Source organism: Mus caroli, unplaced genomic scaffold (genome assembly GCF_978045245.1).
Source record: "Mus caroli unplaced genomic scaffold, Mus_caroli_1 scaffold_1, whole genome shotgun sequence".
NCBI lineage: Eukaryota > Metazoa > Chordata > Mammalia > Rodentia > Muridae > Mus > Mus caroli.
The window spans coordinates 121926900-121946804 of NW_028227256.1; the positions used below are offsets into that span (position 1 = coordinate 121926900).

A 19905-nucleotide genomic window follows, 5' to 3' on the forward strand; every position below is an offset into this window, starting at 1 on the left:
TTATATATAATTATATATATTCCATATATTCTTGTGATGATTTCTATATGCTTGGCCCAGGGAGTGGCACTATTAGGAGGTATGGCCTTGTCGGAGTAGGTGTGTCACTGTGGGTGAGGGCTTAAGATCCTCATTCCAGCTATCCAGAAGTCAGTATTCTGCTAGCAGCCTTCAGATGAAGATATAGAGCCCTCAGCTCTGCCTGCACCATGCCTACCTGGACACTGCCATATTCCCATCTTGATGATACTGGACTGAACCTCTGAACCTATAAGCTAGTCCAATTAAATGTTGTCTTTTATAAGACTTGCATTGGTCATGGTATCTGTTCACATCAGTAAAACCCCTAACTAAGACAATTCTCTCTACATATAATATATATAAGATATATGGTATATATATATATATATATATAATCTCTCCAGCCTCCTTCCTTTGTATTTTTGTTTTGACCTAGAAAACAAATTAGATTACATATATGGGTATATATATGGCTTTATTAGAATGATTTACAGGCTGTGGTACAGCTAGTCCAACAATGGCTGCCTATGAATGGAAGGTCCATGAATCTAGTACTTGCTCAGTCTATGAGGCTGGATGTCTCAGTTGGTCTTAAGTATATGCTGGAATCCCAAAGAAGAAGGCTCTCATGTCAGTAAAGTAATGAACTTGCTAGTGAGGACAAGCAGGCGAAGTACTAGGCTTCCTTCTTCAACATTCTTACACAGGCCCACCAGAAGGTGTGGTCCAGATCAGACATCTGTCTGGATTAAAGACATGCCTTCTCACTACAAAGATCCAGATTAGAGGTGGGTCTTCCCACTTCAGTTGACTTAATTAACCAAAAATCCCTCACAGGTGTGCCCAGCTATTTGGGGGTTTTCATTCCCTCCAGATGTAGCCAAGCTGACAGCTAAAATATCGATCGCAGTCTTGGTAGCAAGCACCCCTACCCACTCCGCCATCCCATGAGCCCACCTTTTAACATGTATTATTACTGCAACAGAACACCAGAACCCACGCCACGGTGTGCGCTGGGAAATTAGAGGACATCTTTATGGAGTCAGTTTTCTCCTTCCACCTTTACATAGGTTCCAGGCATCAAATTCAAATCAAGAGGCTTAGTCCTTGTCAACCCCTCCCCCCTATAGTCATAGGATCTTAAATATTTGGTCTCCAGTTCTCCAGTTGGTGACGCTGTTTTCAAAGGATTTAGGGGGTGACCTTGATGGAGAAAGGAGGTCACCGAGGGCAATTATTTTTTAATCAAATTTATTTACTCACCTTACATCCCAATATCATACCCCCTCCTCCCATTAATTTTTCATGCAAGTTCTTTCCCCAATTCACCTTCCCCTTCTCTTGAGAAGGGGAAGTAACCCTCTGGGTATCACCCCCAACCTCCTAACAGGCCCCCAAGACCTACACCTCTACCTCCCGAACATCCAGTCCTTGCCAGACTAAATGTATCCTCTACTGAGAGCCATTTCTAGTTCACTCTCTGCGGTTAGGAAGTGAGCTCTCAGCTGCCTGCTCCTGCCACCAAGCCTTCACCCCTCCATCTTGGACTCTAATGCTCTGGAACAGAGAATACAAATAAAGTTTTTCTTCTGTAAGTTGCTTCGGTCACAGTGTTTTATCCGTGGCAAGCATGTTACTGACTGTACATCTGGCTCTCCCTCCCTTAACCCTTTAGGGACCTTGACTCAAATAAAACAGGATGCTTGGGTTTCTATTTTTTTTTTTTTAGAAAACATTTTTTTTTAATTATGTGTATGTATGTGGGTCTGTGTGTGGTTCTATGCACCACAGTGTTGGTGGCAGTGGAGTTGCAAGGAAGTTGTGAGCTATTTGACGTAAGTGCTGGGAATCAAACTTGGATCCTGCACAAGATAGGCATAGAAAGGCAGATTTTGAATCATCTCTTCAGCCTCCTTTGCATCCTTGGTTTTTGACACAGAAAACAAATCCAGTACAAGACAGCGTAGAACAGAGGTGGGAGTGGTATACAGTACTGATTTTAAGCATGCACGTTAGGAGAAAGAAGATACTTAGCAAGAAAAGACACATGTGAGAGCATGGTATAGACTTCTCTAGGAGAGTTGGGCTTCCTTAGCTTGATAATGGCTATATGCAGGATTTGGTGGGGGGGGGGGAGCAAACATACATTGGTCATCCTGTGGTCTGGCTCTTATTGCTTAACGTGATCATCACCTCCAGTGTCATTAATTCTCCTACAATGAGGTCACCCTGTTCTTCTTTGTGAGTGCCTATAACTACATCTTTATCCACTCATCTGTTCGTGTGCGTTTAAGCTGGTTCTATGACCTCACTATTGTGACTAGTGCTGAATTAAACTTGGACTTGTAGGCATCTGGGTAGAAGCTTAGATTTCTTTGGCTGTATCATCAGGTCCCATAGCTGGATCATGCAGCAGTTCCATCTTCAGTGGGATTACTTACCTTTTTATTTGTAGTGTATCTCTCCATGCTTTCCTGTCCTTCAGGGTTCTAATAAGGAGTCCAATGCTATTCTGATGGGCTTTAATTATTTTTTTTACGTATGCATGGAAACTCTCATGGTGTGTGTATGCATGTGTGTGGTGTAGTATATGTGCATGCCCAATGCCATGCATGTGGAGATCAGAGGACAACTTTCAAGAGTTGGTTCTCCCCTTAGGTTTGCATGGTCACTCAGTGCCTTCACTTGCTGAGCAATGCCACCGGCCCATAACGAGTTTATCTTGATAGGTGAGTTGGCATATCCCCTTACTAAAATCTTTGCTTTCTATTTTATCGATCTCAACCATGATGTGTCCTGAAGACACGTAGCTCTTCTCCGGCGGTGTCTACTTGAGGCTCTTTAATGCCTCTTGGGTCTGGAGTGGATGCTTCCTCCAGCTTAGTTCTTATTTTGCATCAGTCCTCTTGGTGAGGCACCTTCATCTGAGATCATGTTCCAGCTATCACTTGGGAAGGGAAGCTGACTACAGAAACAGACTCGATGACTTCATGGCAGTGCTGGCATTATCTCACAGTAGAGGACACCTGGGTGCTTACCCTGTGTCCTCAGAAAGGCTCAAAGGCTGGTTATAAAAAGGGAAGTTTGGGGCTAAGGAGATGGCTCAGGTCTTAAGAGCACTTGCTGCTTCAGAGGACCTAAGTTTGGTTCCCACCAACCACCCATGTTAGGCAGCTCACAACTACATATCACATAGAACCATATATAATAAATATAATATTTGAATTGTATTATGAATGATAATAATACATACATATAATAATAGCCCTATAAAACTACATATGACTCTAGCTCTAGAGCTGTGGTTCTCAACCTGTGGGTTACAACCCCTATGACAACCCACTATTTCTAAAAAAATACTTATATCACAATCCATACAAGTAGCAAAATTACAGTTTTGAAGCAGCAATAAAAATAATTTTATGGTTTGTAGGTCACCATAATATAAGGAACTGCATTAAAGGGTTACAGCATCAGGAAGGTTGAAAGCCCATGATCAAGAGGGATCTGACGATTTCTTCTGACTTCCACGGACACAGGAACTCACAAGGCAAGCTCATGCACAGATGAACACATGAATACACATGAATAAAAATGCATGTGCCTGTTAATACCAGCATTGGCCTGAGGACTGAGAAGGCGGCTGGGGACGTGGCCGGCCAACTACTCTAGCCAAAATGGTGAGCCCTGGTTCAACAAGAGCCTCTGCCTCAAAAGTTGTGGTGGACTCACTTGTGGTGTTGGTAGGGTATGCTGAAGAGGTGGAGGCAGGGAGATCACAAGTTTGAGGCCAGCCTGGGGTACATTTTTGCTAAGCATTGGGATGCAATTCTTTAATCACAGCACTCAAGAGGCAGAAGTAGGAGGCCAGCCTGGTCAACATAACAAGTTTCCAGCCAGCTACATAGGTTTCAAAGGGAGACCCTGGCTTTAAAGATGATTCATGGTGGAGAGCAGAGTCACTTGAAATTGGCTCTTGACCTCCACATTCAAACACAGGTAAATACACACACACACACACACACACACACACACACACACAAAACCATGCATAAAACTTTTAAAAAGGTACAACCTCAGCAGTATTTCTTCCAAGTTAGACTGTAGTATTTCTCCCTTGGGTGTCTTTTTTAGCCATCTCTGCAAGTTGGGGATGGACTTAGTAGCCAGTCTTAGGTCATTCAAACAAGTACAAAGTATGTATGTCCTTCCTGCTGAAGGGGGTTTCAGCATGGGGCTCTACTTTATAATAATATTATCATTTATGTATATCTACATAACCAATTATAAAATAAGTGTCAATAGTTACTATTATCGTTATTATTACATTTGCTTTGCTGACTGGGGGGAGGGGAACATCTGTGGGGATCAGAGGACAGCTTGCAGGAGCAGTATTTGCCTTCTACCCTGTGGATCCCAGGGATTGAATTTTGATTGCCAGCCTTGGTCATCAGGTTTAGTGGTAAGTACCTTTACGGGCTGAGCCATCTCACTGGCTCTGGAATCTACTTTCTAATGGAATCCCCCAGTCAGACACTGACTGCCAACCAGTTAGCAGTTGTCTCTTGTGTTTGTATATTGGGCTTTTTGTATGTTGATCTCTCTGTGCCCCCGGCTCTAGTGATGGGGTATGGAAGGCCTGCCTGCTTGTGTTCACCTTTGCCCCAGGCAGCCTTTCTGCTGCTGCTGGATTTGTGTGATGTTCCTGTTTTGGTTTGGTTTTTTTCACCACTAATTTTGTGCACAAAACTCTGCACAGTCCCTCACCCAGGCAGCAGTAGGTGGCCGTTTCTCTCGAGGTTCTCTGCAGGATGCTGGTGACTAGTCAAGCCTTATTCCTGATTCATCTGCAGAGCCTGACCTGATCCACCTGTCTCTCCAACCGTGGTGCAACAGAACATCTTAAAAGGTTTCCCTTGGGCTAAGCTCAGTGGGTAAAGGCATTTGCCCCAAAGCCTGGTAACCTGCTAGGGTCGGGGCATGTGTGCCACAGTGCACATGTGAAGGTCATAGGGCAGCCTGCAAGACAGTTAGCTTCTCCCAACTTTTTGTGGGTTTAAAGATTGAATCTAAGTCCTCAAGTTTGCTCAGCATGGGACTTTACCTGCTGAGACATCTTGCTGGTACTGTTTGTTTGTTTGTTTGTTCGTTTGTTTTTTTAAACAAGATCTCTCATTGAATCTGAAGTTCCCTGGCTGCACTGGTTGACCAGCAAACCCTTGGGATCATCCTGTCTATGTCTCCCCCAAACTGGGGTTACAAGCATGCATCGCAGTGCCCAGCTTTAACCGCTGTGCTGAAGAGCAAAGCGGGGGCCTTCATACTTGCAATGGCAAGCACTTTCCCTACTGAGCCAGCATCGGAAACATTGCTAATTGATAACTGATGGTTTCCTTCACTCTGAAAACCAAATGTAAACATGTGGAAGTCTGAAAGACAAATTAAGTTGGGATGAATGATGGCACATTCACTTCCGAACATTTTCAACTGCAGATGCCACGCTGTGTCTCCTTGGGGTGTAATCTGATGGCTTACAACCCCCTGTAGTTCATCTATGAGGATGCTACCCATGGAGACTCATAAGCACTTAGCACATATCAGAATGAACATATCTATCCATTGACATTCAGGTGACTGCAGACGGCGGAGCTCAGACGGCGGAGCTATAAAGAGCTTGGATTGTACAAGGCCTCGTTGCCTAAGGGTACTGTGTGTTTTACCAGAGGTGGGATTTCCATGAAAAGGGTACCACACAACGTCTGTTGCCATCCAAGCTTGGAGACAGTTCCAGGGACATAACTGAAGCAAATGCTTCTTGGGGGCAATGTAGGAAGTATTGATTCAACCTCTGTCTGCCCTATGCCCAACGCTGGCCAAGACCTAGATAAAAATTAAGTGGCAGGTAGTCTTTTGCAGGAGAAAAGTGTCTACACACAGAACCTGTCAAAGTGGAAAATAGGATAGGGAAAGCAAATGGGTGTGTGCATGTGTGTTATGCTACAAATATACACACCAGTGTATTTAACGCTAAATTCAGAATTGCCAAAATAGGAAAAAAAAAAAAAAAAAAAAAACACTTGCTCATTGATCTTCCATGTGCAATTATCAAATACTTTTTAAAAACAGTGCCTAGTAACTCGGAATGACTTCAAGTATTTCTGCAGGTTTAGTTAAGGGATTGGAGAGAACTCAACAACGAAGAGTTCCTCCAGCTCTTTTAGTAGGGGTGAGAGGCTGAACCTAATTACAAGTAACAATGTTTCAATGGCATCAAAGCAAGTACATGACGCCCAGGAAACTCAAGGTTAGAGAGCTGCCACTCCCTATGCTAGATGAAGGCCGGGTGCTTCCCCAAGTGGAATTAACATTTTACTAGGCTTACACTAGGAATTCACCCAGCAGAGTCATTCCTTATACAAAGGTGAATTTTCTTTTAATTATTCTTTTCAATTGTGTATTGCATGTGTGGACAACTCGGGGGGCTTAGTTCTCCCCTTCTGCCTGGTTATCAGGGAGGGTCTCTTGAAGGTGTAGCTACGCCACTTCCTCCAGGCTGGCTGACCTATGCTCTGCTCCTGTCTTGATGAGTGGAGCAGAGTGGAGAGTAGTTGCTTGTTGTCAATGTGGGTTCTGGAGATCAGACCAAGACCTTTGCACACACAAGCTCTTAACCACTGAGCCTTCTCTTCAGCCCCGACAAGGCTGATTTTTTTCCCCCAAAAGGAAAAAAAAGACAGCTATACATGTGGCTTTCTTTGTAAACCCCATTTATGAAAAAGAACACTTTCAAACCAGCATCCTTCCAATTTTGTCTTTGTGTGGATGGGGAAAATGAGGGTCTTTTCTGTCTGGTCCTAGTCTAAGCATATGGTTTTTATTTTGTTTTGTTTTTTGTTTCCTGCTCAATATTTTTTATTGCTTAAGTGTGTATTCAAACATTTCAGCTCTAACATGTCAGCATTAAACAATCACAGTCATTATAGAGAACAGAAAGAAAGTGTTGGGAGGGAGTGCTGTGCTTAACCCCGCAATGCCCCCTTGAGCAAAGGCTCTTTGTATCTCAGAACAAACAAAAACGTTTTAATATTAACACACTGCAAGGGGTTGTTTGTGTTGGTCTGGAGAGGTCTAAACCAAATGGAGAGCACAAGAGACAGCTATTCACAGAACTCAGGCTGGAATGTGTAGTTCATAATTCTGCGTAGAATTGGATTTTGTGAGCATAGTATATAGTACTTACAACATTTAGATGAAAACATTCTTCTAAAAATTATGTGTATGTTTGAGCCACAGTGTACATGAGGTCAGAGGACCACTTACACGAGTTGGTTGTCTTCTTCAAACCAGGGCTTAAAATCTAGGTCACCGGGCTGGACACCAAGAGCCTTCACTAGCTGAGCCATCTCGATAGTCCTAAATAGAGTGTGCCTGAGCTGCAGAGATGGCTCAGAAGTTACAATGCACAGGTCCCAAGCACCATGGCATACACCTTAAAACCACCTTTAACACCAGCCACAGGGGCTTTGACACCTCCTCTGGCTTTCGTGGGCACGAGAGTGCACACACACACAAAGTATGTATACATATATACATAAACACACAATCTCTCTTCCTCTCTCTCTCTCTCACACACACACACAAAGTATATATATACATAAACACACAATCTCTCTTCCTCTCTCTCTCTCACACACACACACAAAGTATATATACATAAACAATCTCTCTTCCTCTCTCTCTCTCTCTCTCTCTCTCTCTCTCACACACACACACACACACACACACACACACACACACACACACACACGGAGAACATTCTCTTTTTTTTTGTTTTTTTCGAGACAGGGCTTCTCTGTATAGCCCTGGCTGTTCTGGAACTCACTGTCTGACTCAGAAATCCGCCTGCTTCTGCCTCTCAAGTGCTGGCTGGGATTAAAGGTGTGTGCCACCACTGCCAGGCTAGGGAGAACATTCTTAACAATCTTTAAATTGCAGATGGAAAAATCACATTGCTTTGTTCACTATCATATGTCCAGTAACTGGAAAAGTGTGTCACCTTAGACATTCCAAATGCTAACCAATAAATCTCACTGTGTAACATGATAAGAACCGAAAGAACACTTCCATTTTCACTGAAATTATATACCCTTCAGATAAGAGGAGACAATATTCGGGTAACTGATTTCACTTACTTTTGGTTTGCAGCACAGAGAACAGCAGTGGCAGGCAGATGGGAGGACTAACCTCAGCATCTGGCAGGAGGGACTAAAGCTCAGCAGCTGGCAGAGGCAGGGGAGGGGACTAAGCTCAGCATCTGGCAGGAGGGACTAACCTCAGCAGCTGGCAGAAGGGGGTGACTAACCTCAGCATCTGGCAGAAGGGGGTGACTAACCTCAGCAGCTATAGCTGCCACTCCTACCTCCTGGCATACACTGTGGAAAAAGTAATTTCTTGTGAAATGGGTTGAAGACAAGTAGCTACCCCATCATATAACAGAATCCAAGCCACGGAGACAATGCAGTGGGGTAAGGGTGCTTGCCATCAAACGTGAGGACAAGTTTGAATCCCTAGAGCCCATACAGCCAGATGCAGTAATATCAGTACTGTTAACACTCACTTGGAGTGGTGGGAAACAGAGACAGAAGAGCAACTAGCCCGGAGTGGCAAAGCATAGAAGTCTCAAACAAGGTGAAGAATGAGGACTAACATTTGTGGTTGTCCTCTGACCTCCATGATGACACACATAGACCCTTGCACAGGCCCTCAGACTCATGTACACACACAAGCATGTATACATTATATATACATACACAAAGATGAAAAATAGGGAGTGCCGGAATCCTAACCGTTGAATGAAAAGGCAATGGGCTTACGAACTCATTTCCTACTCAGAGAAAAGCATTTAAGTCCATTTACTCATGCTTCCAGTGCCCCCAAGCAAGGCCAGCTTCAATTTCATGAGAAATAAGTACAAAGAGAGAGAGAGCTGCTCAGACCAAATGTGAATGAGAGCTGTGGTGGTTCAGTGTTCCGACACCAGGATACTATTCAGAATGATGGGTGCCACAGCCTATGAAGCACGCGTGTGTGCACGCCTTCGGTTCTCCTGACTTGACAGGATGCCACCAGCTTCTTCAGGTTCCTGCCTGCCACAATGACATACCTACAACAGCGCCATGGAAACTGTGAGCCAAATACACCTTTCCTTCCTATAACCGTATTCTCCAGGGTATTTTATGACTCTAACAGGAAATGGAATGAAGACAAGAGCTGATATGTTTTCACCTGATAATCTTGAAAAGAATAAAATTTAAGGCAGATTTTAAGTACATAAAGTACCATATACATGACCTATTTAAGAACAGATATAACCCAGAGAATTTCTTTAAAATAGGCTCGAAAGTGATACGTCAGAGATAACCTCTGAACACGGTTCTGCTGTGGCCTCCAAGCTGAGCACAAAGCTTGGACCATGGTAGGGAGTCAGAATAGGCCTTTGGGAGATGGAGATGACTTGGTGAGTAAAAGCACCCACGGTAATACTGTAACCCCACCTTCAAAAAGGGCCAAGTTGAGACGGGAGAACTGTCAGGCGCTGGTTGGCATCCAGCCTAGCTAGGAAAGAGAACCTGGGTCCCAGGTTCAGGAGAAACCCTGTTCAAAATGAGGAGGTACAACATGCTCAGAGGTTACCTAAAGCCTCCTGGCATTCCTGCATCCACACAGGTACAGGTACTCAGACAGACACACAAGCTAAACATCAGGCAAGGTAGAGCTTACTCCTCCAGACACAGACCAAAATGCATACTGGGAAAGAGCCCAGGTCCTCTTCCTGTGCCCTCCAATAAGCCTAGGCCTAAAGTTTCTGACCAGTTTCCTCACAGAGTCAGAGGACATGATTTTTTAAACTTGTCATTCTAGATTACCCTACAACCACCACCACCAAAAAGAGTGTATGTAATTGTAAAGTTCTTTTTAATCTTTTTATATATGTGACTAGTTTGCCTGGAAGTATGTAAGCACACTCCTGCATGTGTTCTGCCCATTCCCCTCAAAGGTCAAAAGAGGGCGCCATGTTCCCTAGAACTGGCTGCTGGCCACCCAGCATGGGTGCTGGGAACTCAAGGAGTGGCTTCTGCAAGAAGACAAGTGTTTAATTGGGCAGAGATGTTACCAGCAGAGAGCAGAAACCCAGAGCGAGGAAGAAATGCACTCTGACTAATGGAACATGCTCATGAAACCCATGATTCAACTTCTTTCACCCTGCCATTCTCATGGAAATAATAAAATTACAAATATCCTGATAGACTTTACATAAGAACTAAGGTTCAGTTCCCAAGTTTGTCTGTGTAGATTTACTGCAACAGACCAGAAGCTCTTTAAGGACATGTAATGGAGGCATTCCTAATTCTACTGTGTTTTGTACATTACATTGTTACTACTGACAGTGCTGATTTAAGTGTTTCAAGATTATAAAACATATCCCATTTGCTGTTCTACAAACTGGAAAATCTTATGCTCACAAGAAATTCTCTACCACACACATGCCAGAGATTTAAAGAAATGCCAACATTTCTCCAGAAACAAAAATCCTATCAAACGTGTAGACAGCCAGTTGAACTCTACTGCACGAAGAAAAACCATCAGGAAGGGTAATTCAATTTTAATTTATTGTCATCACTTTTTCTTCATGATCCAGATATTTGAAAATGCAAAGAAAACCAACTTTTCATGATATGTCAGGGACTGGCACTAAAAAAAAATTCAGACTGCAAATGAGTTATACAAATGAAATATCAAATGGAGATCCAGTTATCAAAATGAAAGCACTCAACATATTAAAAGTTCACAATTATTTGTACAGAGCACATAAAAAAGTCAGCTTGCTATCCAACCGCTGTGCTTTTAAAGAGCTACTGCAGAATCTGAAGAAAATAGACGTATTAGTTAACTTATAAAGAGATCAAAGAGCCTGAAACAAGTAGTAAAAAGAAATTTTTGCCTTTATTAGAATGGCATTAGGCCTTAAATATGCCAATTTTGGTAATCACATTATTGTTTTAATAAGAAACGACTCTACAGAATTGCAATACTGGTCCAACAGTCTTGTCTTTCTTTTAAAGCAAGAAACAGAATGTAAGTAACCAGAAAGCAGGGCAGGCATCGGCTAACCCAGGAGACTAGCTTCTTAGATCCAAGCATTTGCAGAGAGAACCGTTGGGCTGGGGAGGGGTGGAGCAGCTCGAGATAACTGGAACCCAGAGTGTGCGCCAAGTCCCATGAGGCTGCTTGTTGGACTCATCTTTTCCTTGGTCACATTGTTTCCCTCCAATACTATAGTTTTTCTTTGCCTTTTTTTCCTCAAAGTATAAAAAAGTATGAAATATAAACAAGCTCCGGCACTACCCACTCAGCAGTGCCCACTCAGGCATTACAGAGCTCTCTACACACCCACAGAGCCCAGCACACTGGGTAAGTCAATAATATACAAAATATCAGGGCACAGAAAGAACTAAAACCCATTCCTTTTTTGATACACATAAGATTCAAATATTCAACCTAAAGGAAAAGAATCGTCTTGGCTCTCTTCTACATCTGCATGTTGACACACTCATTAAATATTCCTGTATGATCATGTTTGGTTAAAAACCTCAGAACCATCCATTCAGACAAAAACAGGTCATCAGAAAGATTTTTCGTTTCCATCTCCCTAACCCCAATAAACAAGAAGTCAACTTTAGGACATGACTCCAAACACTGGATTGTGACGACAAATGCTAGGTCCAATTTCTTCATAATCCTTTTTGGTGTGGCATACTTGGTAGAACTCAGGCTGAAAAAAACAGAACAATGCATTTGAGAGGTCAAATTCTCCTATTTTCCGACAGTCTATAAAAGAGATACTTTTAAACTCGTGTTAAATATACAATATTTATCAGTTGATTCATGGCTTTTGGACAAAGCTCAGAACTCTAGAAACCAAGATTAAAATCTAGGATAGATAAATCTGCCGGAACTCCAGGGCCATTAATTCACAACCCACCGTTCCCTCGACACCTGTCTCTGGGGGGTTCTGACATGTAGTCTGTTCTGCTGGGCTTTTCCACTTGGGAAATCTAGATTGGGACAGGAATCTGAAGGACAAGAGCCTACACTATCAGCATGTCCGTGCCCTCACTTTTCACCTGGTGCATGACTGCATTCTAAAGGGCAAATCACACATGCACCTAACAATGCAGCCCAACTGCAGAGGACTAAATTAAGAGAGAAAACAATCTTTGCTTGTTTTAAATGGTTTTATATCCAAAGATGCAAATCTAGTAACTTACATAAAAGATTCTGTATTTTAATAGCCCATGCCCTAATACAACTGAAGAAATATTTACTATACTAATTGTATTAGAACATGTTCTAAGGGAGCATGTTTTGGTCTGGAAAGAGGACTCTGGAATAATTCTCTTTATTCTGTTTCAAACATAATATTTTCTATGCAATGAAACCTAACGTTTTCCTTAATATTTTTAGATATTTAAACAGAAATACCAATAACCTTCTGGTGAATACTGTTTCTACACATTTAAAAGAATTTTCCCTATAATAAATGTTAAAATAAAAGTATAATAAGCTCACTCTGAAGTATATTTATATACATACACACACACACACAAACACACACAACTGACACACACAATTTTGAGTTTATTTTTATAAAGTATAAAAGTTTAGAGATAAATTTACGAACCGTGGAAGCCAGCATTGACCCTCCAAACCAGACTGCATACCGCTGCATATGGTGTGTAATAACTTGTACATCAATAGGCTTGGGCTAAAAAGTGACAAAGTAACAGTAAATTCAAGTACCAATTTCTCAATCCATTAAGTTTAAATGCGCATACACAAAAATAATAATTATAAAGTCCAAAGGACAGAACTCAGGACCCGAGATTATCTAGAGTGGCTGTGATGGACCAGCAGATGGAGATGACCACACTTGTCAGTACACACAGCATAGCACCATTATTTGCCCTAGCACACAGGAGTTGAGAGGCTCCAAACACAATGATGCGCGTTTAAAGAAATTGAAATGCTATTACGTTGCTTTGATCTTACAACTTGCACACGTGTATCAAATTATCACACAGTACCCCATAAGTCATGGATAATTAAATACTAAACATATAAATCAAATACATATAAGGAGACATGCATGGGGCAAAACCAGGGCAGACAGAAACTAACTATACTTTTGGCAACTACTTCAGCCACAAACAGAAACAAGTTCACTATACTTTTGGCAACTACCTCAGCCACAACTATTTCAGGAAAACAAGAATGAAGGTTTAAAACTGCTGGTTGAAAAGTCTGGTGAAGCCGGGCGTGGTGGCGCACACCTTTAATCCCAGCACTCGGGAGGCAGAGGCAGGCGGATTTCTGAGTTCGAGGCCAGCCTGGTCTACAAAGTGAGTGCCAGGACAGCCAGGGCTACACAGAGAAACCCTGTCTCGAAAAACCAAAAAAAAAAAAGTCTGGTGAAGCACAGAACAGCTACATGGCCTGACAGACTCCTCTTACGTTTCTGCACATGGGAATACAGAGGTAACAGCTATACACAGGAGAAAACTGGCAGGAAGCCTCTACCAAGTGGTTAAAGTCAATGCAGCCTCTGACAAAACGCAGTAAAACTGACATGAAAATGCTTCTGTGATGTGACTGTCAAAGCACAAACTGCACCCACCCAGAAGGAACACCAAACAGACCCACACCAAGACAAAGTTCAGAAAATACACAGCCTGAACTCTTCAAATATGTCCAGGCTAGGAAACAGTGAGCAAGCAAAGCTTCCTAGAGCTCCTTAACTGGAGAAGAGGCCAGCAAGATGGCTCAGTGGTAAAAGGCATTTGTTATCATCTGAGTTTGCCCACAGGACCCACCCACACGGTAAAAGGATCAAACCAACTCATTCAAGTTATCCTTTGATCTCAACATGGGTGAATGCATGCACACAGGTGCATGTGTATACACACACACCACCCCAAATTATGAGAGAGAGAGAGAGAGAGAGAGAGAGAGAGAGAGAGAGAGAGAAAGAGAAAGAATGTATGTTCCTTGACTGAATAATATAACATTGTTTTTTGTTTTCTTTTGTTTTTAATTTTATTCTGTTTTCCTTTGGCTTGACAGATCATTCTTAAATCAACTGGTGAAATATGTCTCAGGTCAACAGCCACACCTTGTGTTTATAATCAATGTATGAATTCCCCTAAGTCAGAATTTAAACTTTTGTGTGTGTGTGTGAGTGTGTGTGTGTATGGTGTGTGTATGTGTGTCATGGTATGCTTGAAGAGGGCAGAGGATAACACTGAGAGTTGCTTCTTTCCTTTTACCTTTCTATGGATTCCAGGGATCAAACTCAGGTCACTGGGTGTGTACAACAAACATCTCACCAGGCCCTGCTACACAGATTTAAAACTATATCTGTGAAACACAAGTCAGCCTTTCACACAGTGGAGTAATGTGAGTGTCAGGAGAATTGGTTGGTTGAGGAGGAAAGCAAACATAAAAACCTTTTTTGCACAAGCAGTCTGCCTGAGCTGTGACGTTTTGTTATTTCTCAACAGAGTTCAAACCAGAGCAAAGTACCAAGCAACAAACTGCACCCATGATTCTAGGGACAGTGGCTACCTTCCAGCAGGACACCTGGCATGATTGTCTTACTGCTCCTAAGTGAGAGCTGGCAAACCTTCCTGTCCAGAATGCAGTAACAAGGGGGTCTTCCACAATCTCTGTCAAGGGTTGAGAAACTAACCTTCAATCTACCACCGCTCAGCTCCTCGCTTAACTTCAGCCTGGCATCTACAGTTCTCTTCAAATCTCTTTGTAAACGACGTCCAAAGTCCCTGAACATGGTTGAACCACCAGAGAGGACAATGTTCTGTGATGGTAGAAAACAAAAACAAAAAATCCAAAAATTATGATCTTTATTTTAAAAGAGAAGCAATCTAGAGACAAATATATAAGAATTCAATTGTGTCTTTTCTAAGACACAATTCTCTAATATTCAACAATGAACAAGGATAAAGGCTTTAAAATATGCTATTAAATATTAGGAAAAGAAAACTTAAAACTCCAGTTTTTGCTGTAAACACTAACCTTGTAGAGAGGACGCCGGACATCAATGGGGCAATTCTGAATGACTTCATCTACAACTTCTGAGATAGGTTGTGTAAAATCTGGATTAGCAAACTGAAAAATAAGTACATTTTATACATGAGTGTATAGAATTGTTATGTTAACATTGTGTTAGTGTAATGTTCAAGTTAATAACAATCCAGCTCAGGAGTGAAAGGACCCTGGTGGTCAACATACTACAGCTACTGAGGATAGGAGTCAGGCAAGATTCAGTTAACAAAAGAAAGCCATGCCTGTACTATAAGACAGCAGACATACAATAGGAACTTCTGTACACAGCTAAGAGAATACCCGAAGAGGAAAACAACCTGGCAACAGCTGACAAAGATCCAAGGAGCCACACACCATTGGCTCTTCTTCAAAGGTTCCCAAAGGGAACTGTGATCTATATACTTTATGTAAAACTTCACCACAGTGAAAAGGTGCTAGAGAGATGGCTCAACAATGTAAAACATTTGCTGTTCTTGCAGAGGACCTGGGTCTGTTTCCAAAACATACACGCTGGCTCCCTCCTTTAATTCCAGTTCTAGGGGATCCAATGTCCTCTTCTGACCTCCACAAGCAATAGGCACATATGTAGTACACAGACTATGATCTTTATTTTAAAAGAGAAGCAATCTAGAGGCAAATATATGCTTACAAAACACACACATAAAATAAAATCTATAAAAAGGTGAAAATAACCACCAATGGTCCACCAGAAAGATGTTGTACACCTAGTCATTAGAGTCTGCATCTGCAGACTGACTTGCTACCCTCATGTGAACAGGTTACACTCATTTCCACATACACAGGGCAGCAGCACTGTCAATCCAAGTGTGTACTTGTACGTTCCTGGTTGACGCTGAACAGCTTGGTACTAAGTCACACTATAAATTCATGTCCTTTTCAGGCGTTTAGGGCTGGTATTTTCCTGCTATGACTGGTGATCCTGATGATTAAATCCCCATCTAAGGCACAGTGCTGACGTGTAGTACCTGTGTCTAGGAAGAAGACTGGGGGTGTGTGTGTGGGGGGTCCTTACCAACAAAGTGCCAGGTACGTAGCATCTTTCAGACATAGATAGAGGAATGGATGTCAACAATTATTTCAAACAGATGAACACACAGACCAGAGGTATGCAGATAGGATGGAGAAAACTTGACAAGGGACAGAAAACTATCTTTTTTTTTTCTTAGGAGCATTAGTTCAGTATGCAGTACTTTATAATACTCTCAAGAACTATTAACAGATGAAGACAAAGAGTCAGTGATGAATTCAGTATGATACATCACAGCCAAAATAAAGCCATCTCTATCTAATATGTGATGCTCAAAAGCAAACCAACATGCCACATGTTTGTAGACCGCTACATGGAAAGTAGATCCCAACTCTGCATTATAGGGGAATAGAAAACAGAGCTCAGCTTGGCTAGCTCTAGCGAGTCATTTAAAGACAAGCTCAAATGCAGTCAGAGGCAGGCTGACTATAAAAGAAACCAAAACAGAACTTGAGACTACTGTCCATGATGGCATTTGTGACTACATACAATCTTTGTTGGCTTTAGACTGCAAACAGTGAAGAGCCCTTAGTTCTCAAAGCACTGTGGTAATAATAAGCCCATGGTAATACTTTAACTTCAGAACCTGGCACTGGTTTTATTTTGTTTGTTTAAAAAACAAACAAACACTTAATTTCCCCAAATCTAGAAAGTAACAATTTGACAGAAAAATCTTTTTTATTAAACTGATTTCTACAAAACCCTTCCACTGTTAAGCAGAACTAGTAAAGTCTCTTCATTGCCCTTTGTCCTCACTAATATTTACCTAAAACACACACACACACACTTCTATGATATATTGTTAACCTTTCCCATAATCTTGCTCATCTTATCTGTTATACTGTGAACAGAAGGCCAGAGCAGGGCTGGCCGTGCACATCGCAGCTGTGTCTGAATCCTTTGCACGGCACTCCATCTCCTCATGTCTGATTTTACTGAATCAGAATGGTGGCTAGTGGTTAAAGGTGTGTGCTGCTCTTGCAGAGGACCTGAGTTCGGTTCCCAGCCCCTATGTGGGGAAGCTCACAATTGCCTTTAAGTAGCTCCAGGAAGATTGACCATCTAGAAGATACAATTTTGGCCTTGGGAGGTACCTGCATTCAAGTGTACCCACATACATCCATAAATATAAATTTAAAAATTTTAAATATTTGGAGCTGGAGAGGTAGCTCAGCAGTTAAGAGTACTGGCTGTTCTTCCAGGGGAACCCCAGGACCCACAAGCATGACAGCTCACAACCAACTCCAGGTCTGGGTGATCAATGCCCTCTTCTGTTTTCCATGGGCACAAAGCAGGGCAATGGTGCATAGATGTGCATGCAGACAAAACATCCATATACATAAACAATAATTTAATTAAGGAAAAACAAAGTCAGATTAATATAAAGAAGCAACGAATATTTTCTAAAGAACAACAAAACACTATTAAACGGGTTAAAAAAAATTAAAATTTCCTCAAAAATTTAATAAACTCAACAGTGGTTCCCCCAAACTAATTCTTGGCCCTTCCTTCAGCTTCCTTTTAGGTATTAGTCCAATTGTTCCCTGGTCAGGTCTCAGCAGCACACAGCTGTTGAGAATGTTCTAAGAGGCTATTAAAGGAGGATTATTCAGGTAGACTGAGCATATCAAATAAATACAATACCCCATGTCTGTGTCATAGTTAGAAATATATTCATAAATTTAAAGTATAAAATGGCTTTTTTTTTTTTTTTGGTTTTCGAGACAGGGTTTCTCTTTTTTTCAACAGGATGTCTGCATCACAGCCCATCCTCAAGGCTCAGGAAAGGAGCTGGGAAGTTAGGGGAGGGGAAAGAATTATGATCAAAATATATTGTAAAGAAAATCCTTAATAAAAAACAAAAGTCAATCTTCTCATCTTCCATATATTTTATCATCAGTATTCAAATCTTAGATAGGTTAAATATTCAATCATTCATCTAGTCCAAATTAGAAAAATGAATGAATACTTCAATTGACAGGGAAACTAGAACACAGAAGGAATCTTAAAGATTCACTTGGGAAGTAGCACACTTTCTACAAAACACACACACACACACACACACACGCACACACACACAAGCAAGTTCTATTCTGGGAAACTACAATGAACTAACTAAATACACACATCTAATTTTCTCTCACCAAATTAAAACCACTGGGTAAAGAGATTTTTTAATTGAAAAAAGTCTAAAACAGACAACCCAAAGATACAGCTGTTGAGAATGTGCCCACCCTTACACTTAAGTCACCAGTGACTTCAAACAAGAATGACGTTGCTCTATAATGGACCTTTCCCTCAAAGAACTAACTACATCTGGAGGCTTAGAAATTGAGGCAGGGGGAGACAAAGGCATACAGTCCCATAGTCAACCCCAATTCTCTGTAGGAGCCCATCAAATGTTCTCTCCTCAAGACTTCTATTTAATGTATTCTTAAGAACAGACTATTCTTCCGAAAACAGCTTTCTGAGCTATTTTTATCCTCGCTAAAAGTAATCAAAGTACACAGAGGGTGTCAGAAGTCCCCTAAATAAACTGTCACAGAGTAGGTAAGCAGCTCAAGCAGACAGAAGCACTGACTGACTTTGACTCACATGCTAAAGAACTGTGTGTTCAAAGGGAAGACACGGGGACAAGAACAGAAGAGAAGAGGCAGTTATCTTCCATAGCTCAAAGTCAATTCAAAAATGCCTACAACTCAGTGTGTGTCTGTGGGAGGGCACAGGGGGTGGGGGCAATGGATCAAGAATGTAAATCTCTACAACTCCAGCTCTGCTGTTTCGTTTGGTTTGGTGGAGCCTAAGACGGCCTCAAACTCTAGATTCTGTGCCTTAGCTTCCAGAGTGACAAGGTTACCTACCGAGCTGCAGCACCATGAGCAGCTGAGTCCAAGTTTCCAGAGACTCATCTGTTCTGCTCTCTAGTTATTCTGACTGCCACCCTACATTTCCCTTGACAGAATCTAAGTTACTCAAGTTACAGATTCTTCATATCCTTATCCCTCTCACAGCTAAGTATTTACTAAATCATAAAGCCCTCATTTTGTTTCTCCTTTCTCCATGACTGACATTTATTCACCTGAAAATCTGTAACAAACTCATCTGCTTCCAACCCAATTCAAATTATTGTTCTGATACAAAACCACCTTTGTGTGTGTGTGTGTATCTCATATACATTTATTTCCATGTTATATGTCCACACACTATGAATTCTCAAAAATGTAAGGTAGTTACCCGGCCAACTGTTGGGCTGACTTCATATGTTAATCCCTCTGAGAAGTTTCCTGGTTCTTGCGAGCAGACCTGTGCTATTTCTACAAAGTCAATAGCTATGTCCATCTGTTAAAGCAACTACTCTCATTTAACTACTTTTCTTATTCTCTACCCTCAAAAGAATACGGTTAAATAGCCTTTCAGCTTTCAATAGTCAATACTTAATCTGAGACCATGAAAGTCATAGCCAGTACAAAGTGTAAAAAAAAAAGCAATTATCAAAAATAACGGTTCTTGATGCTGAATAAGCACAGCAGGCACTGAATACCAAAATTCTAGTAAAGTTAAATTCTTATTATCAAGTTACCTGAAGAATTAATTATTAAAGATTACCAAGAACATCTATTTTTATTATTTTATGGAAGATTTTGTGTTCATTAGAT

General features: G+C 41.6%; 1 protein-coding gene across 3 annotated transcripts in view; it reads right to left on the reverse strand.

Moving 5' to 3' along the window:
- Window positions 1-10669: 10669 nt before the first annotated feature.
- Actr3 (actin related protein 3) overlaps window positions 10670-19905 on the reverse strand; it is a 42487-nt gene continuing 33251 nt past the window's right edge. For all 3 annotated transcript variants that reach the window (XM_021156795.3, XM_029476493.2, XM_021156788.2), the window contains 4 exons: window positions 15172-15264; window positions 14828-14953; window positions 12764-12847; window positions 10670-11854 (listed from right to left, as the gene is read on the reverse strand). In XM_021156795.3, coding sequence (XP_021012454.1) covers window positions 11759-11854; window positions 12764-12847; window positions 14828-14953; window positions 15172-15264 — 399 coding nt within the window. In that variant the 3' untranslated portion in view covers window positions 10670-11758. The remainder of the gene's footprint in view (window positions 11855-12763; window positions 12848-14827; window positions 14954-15171; window positions 15265-19905) is intronic.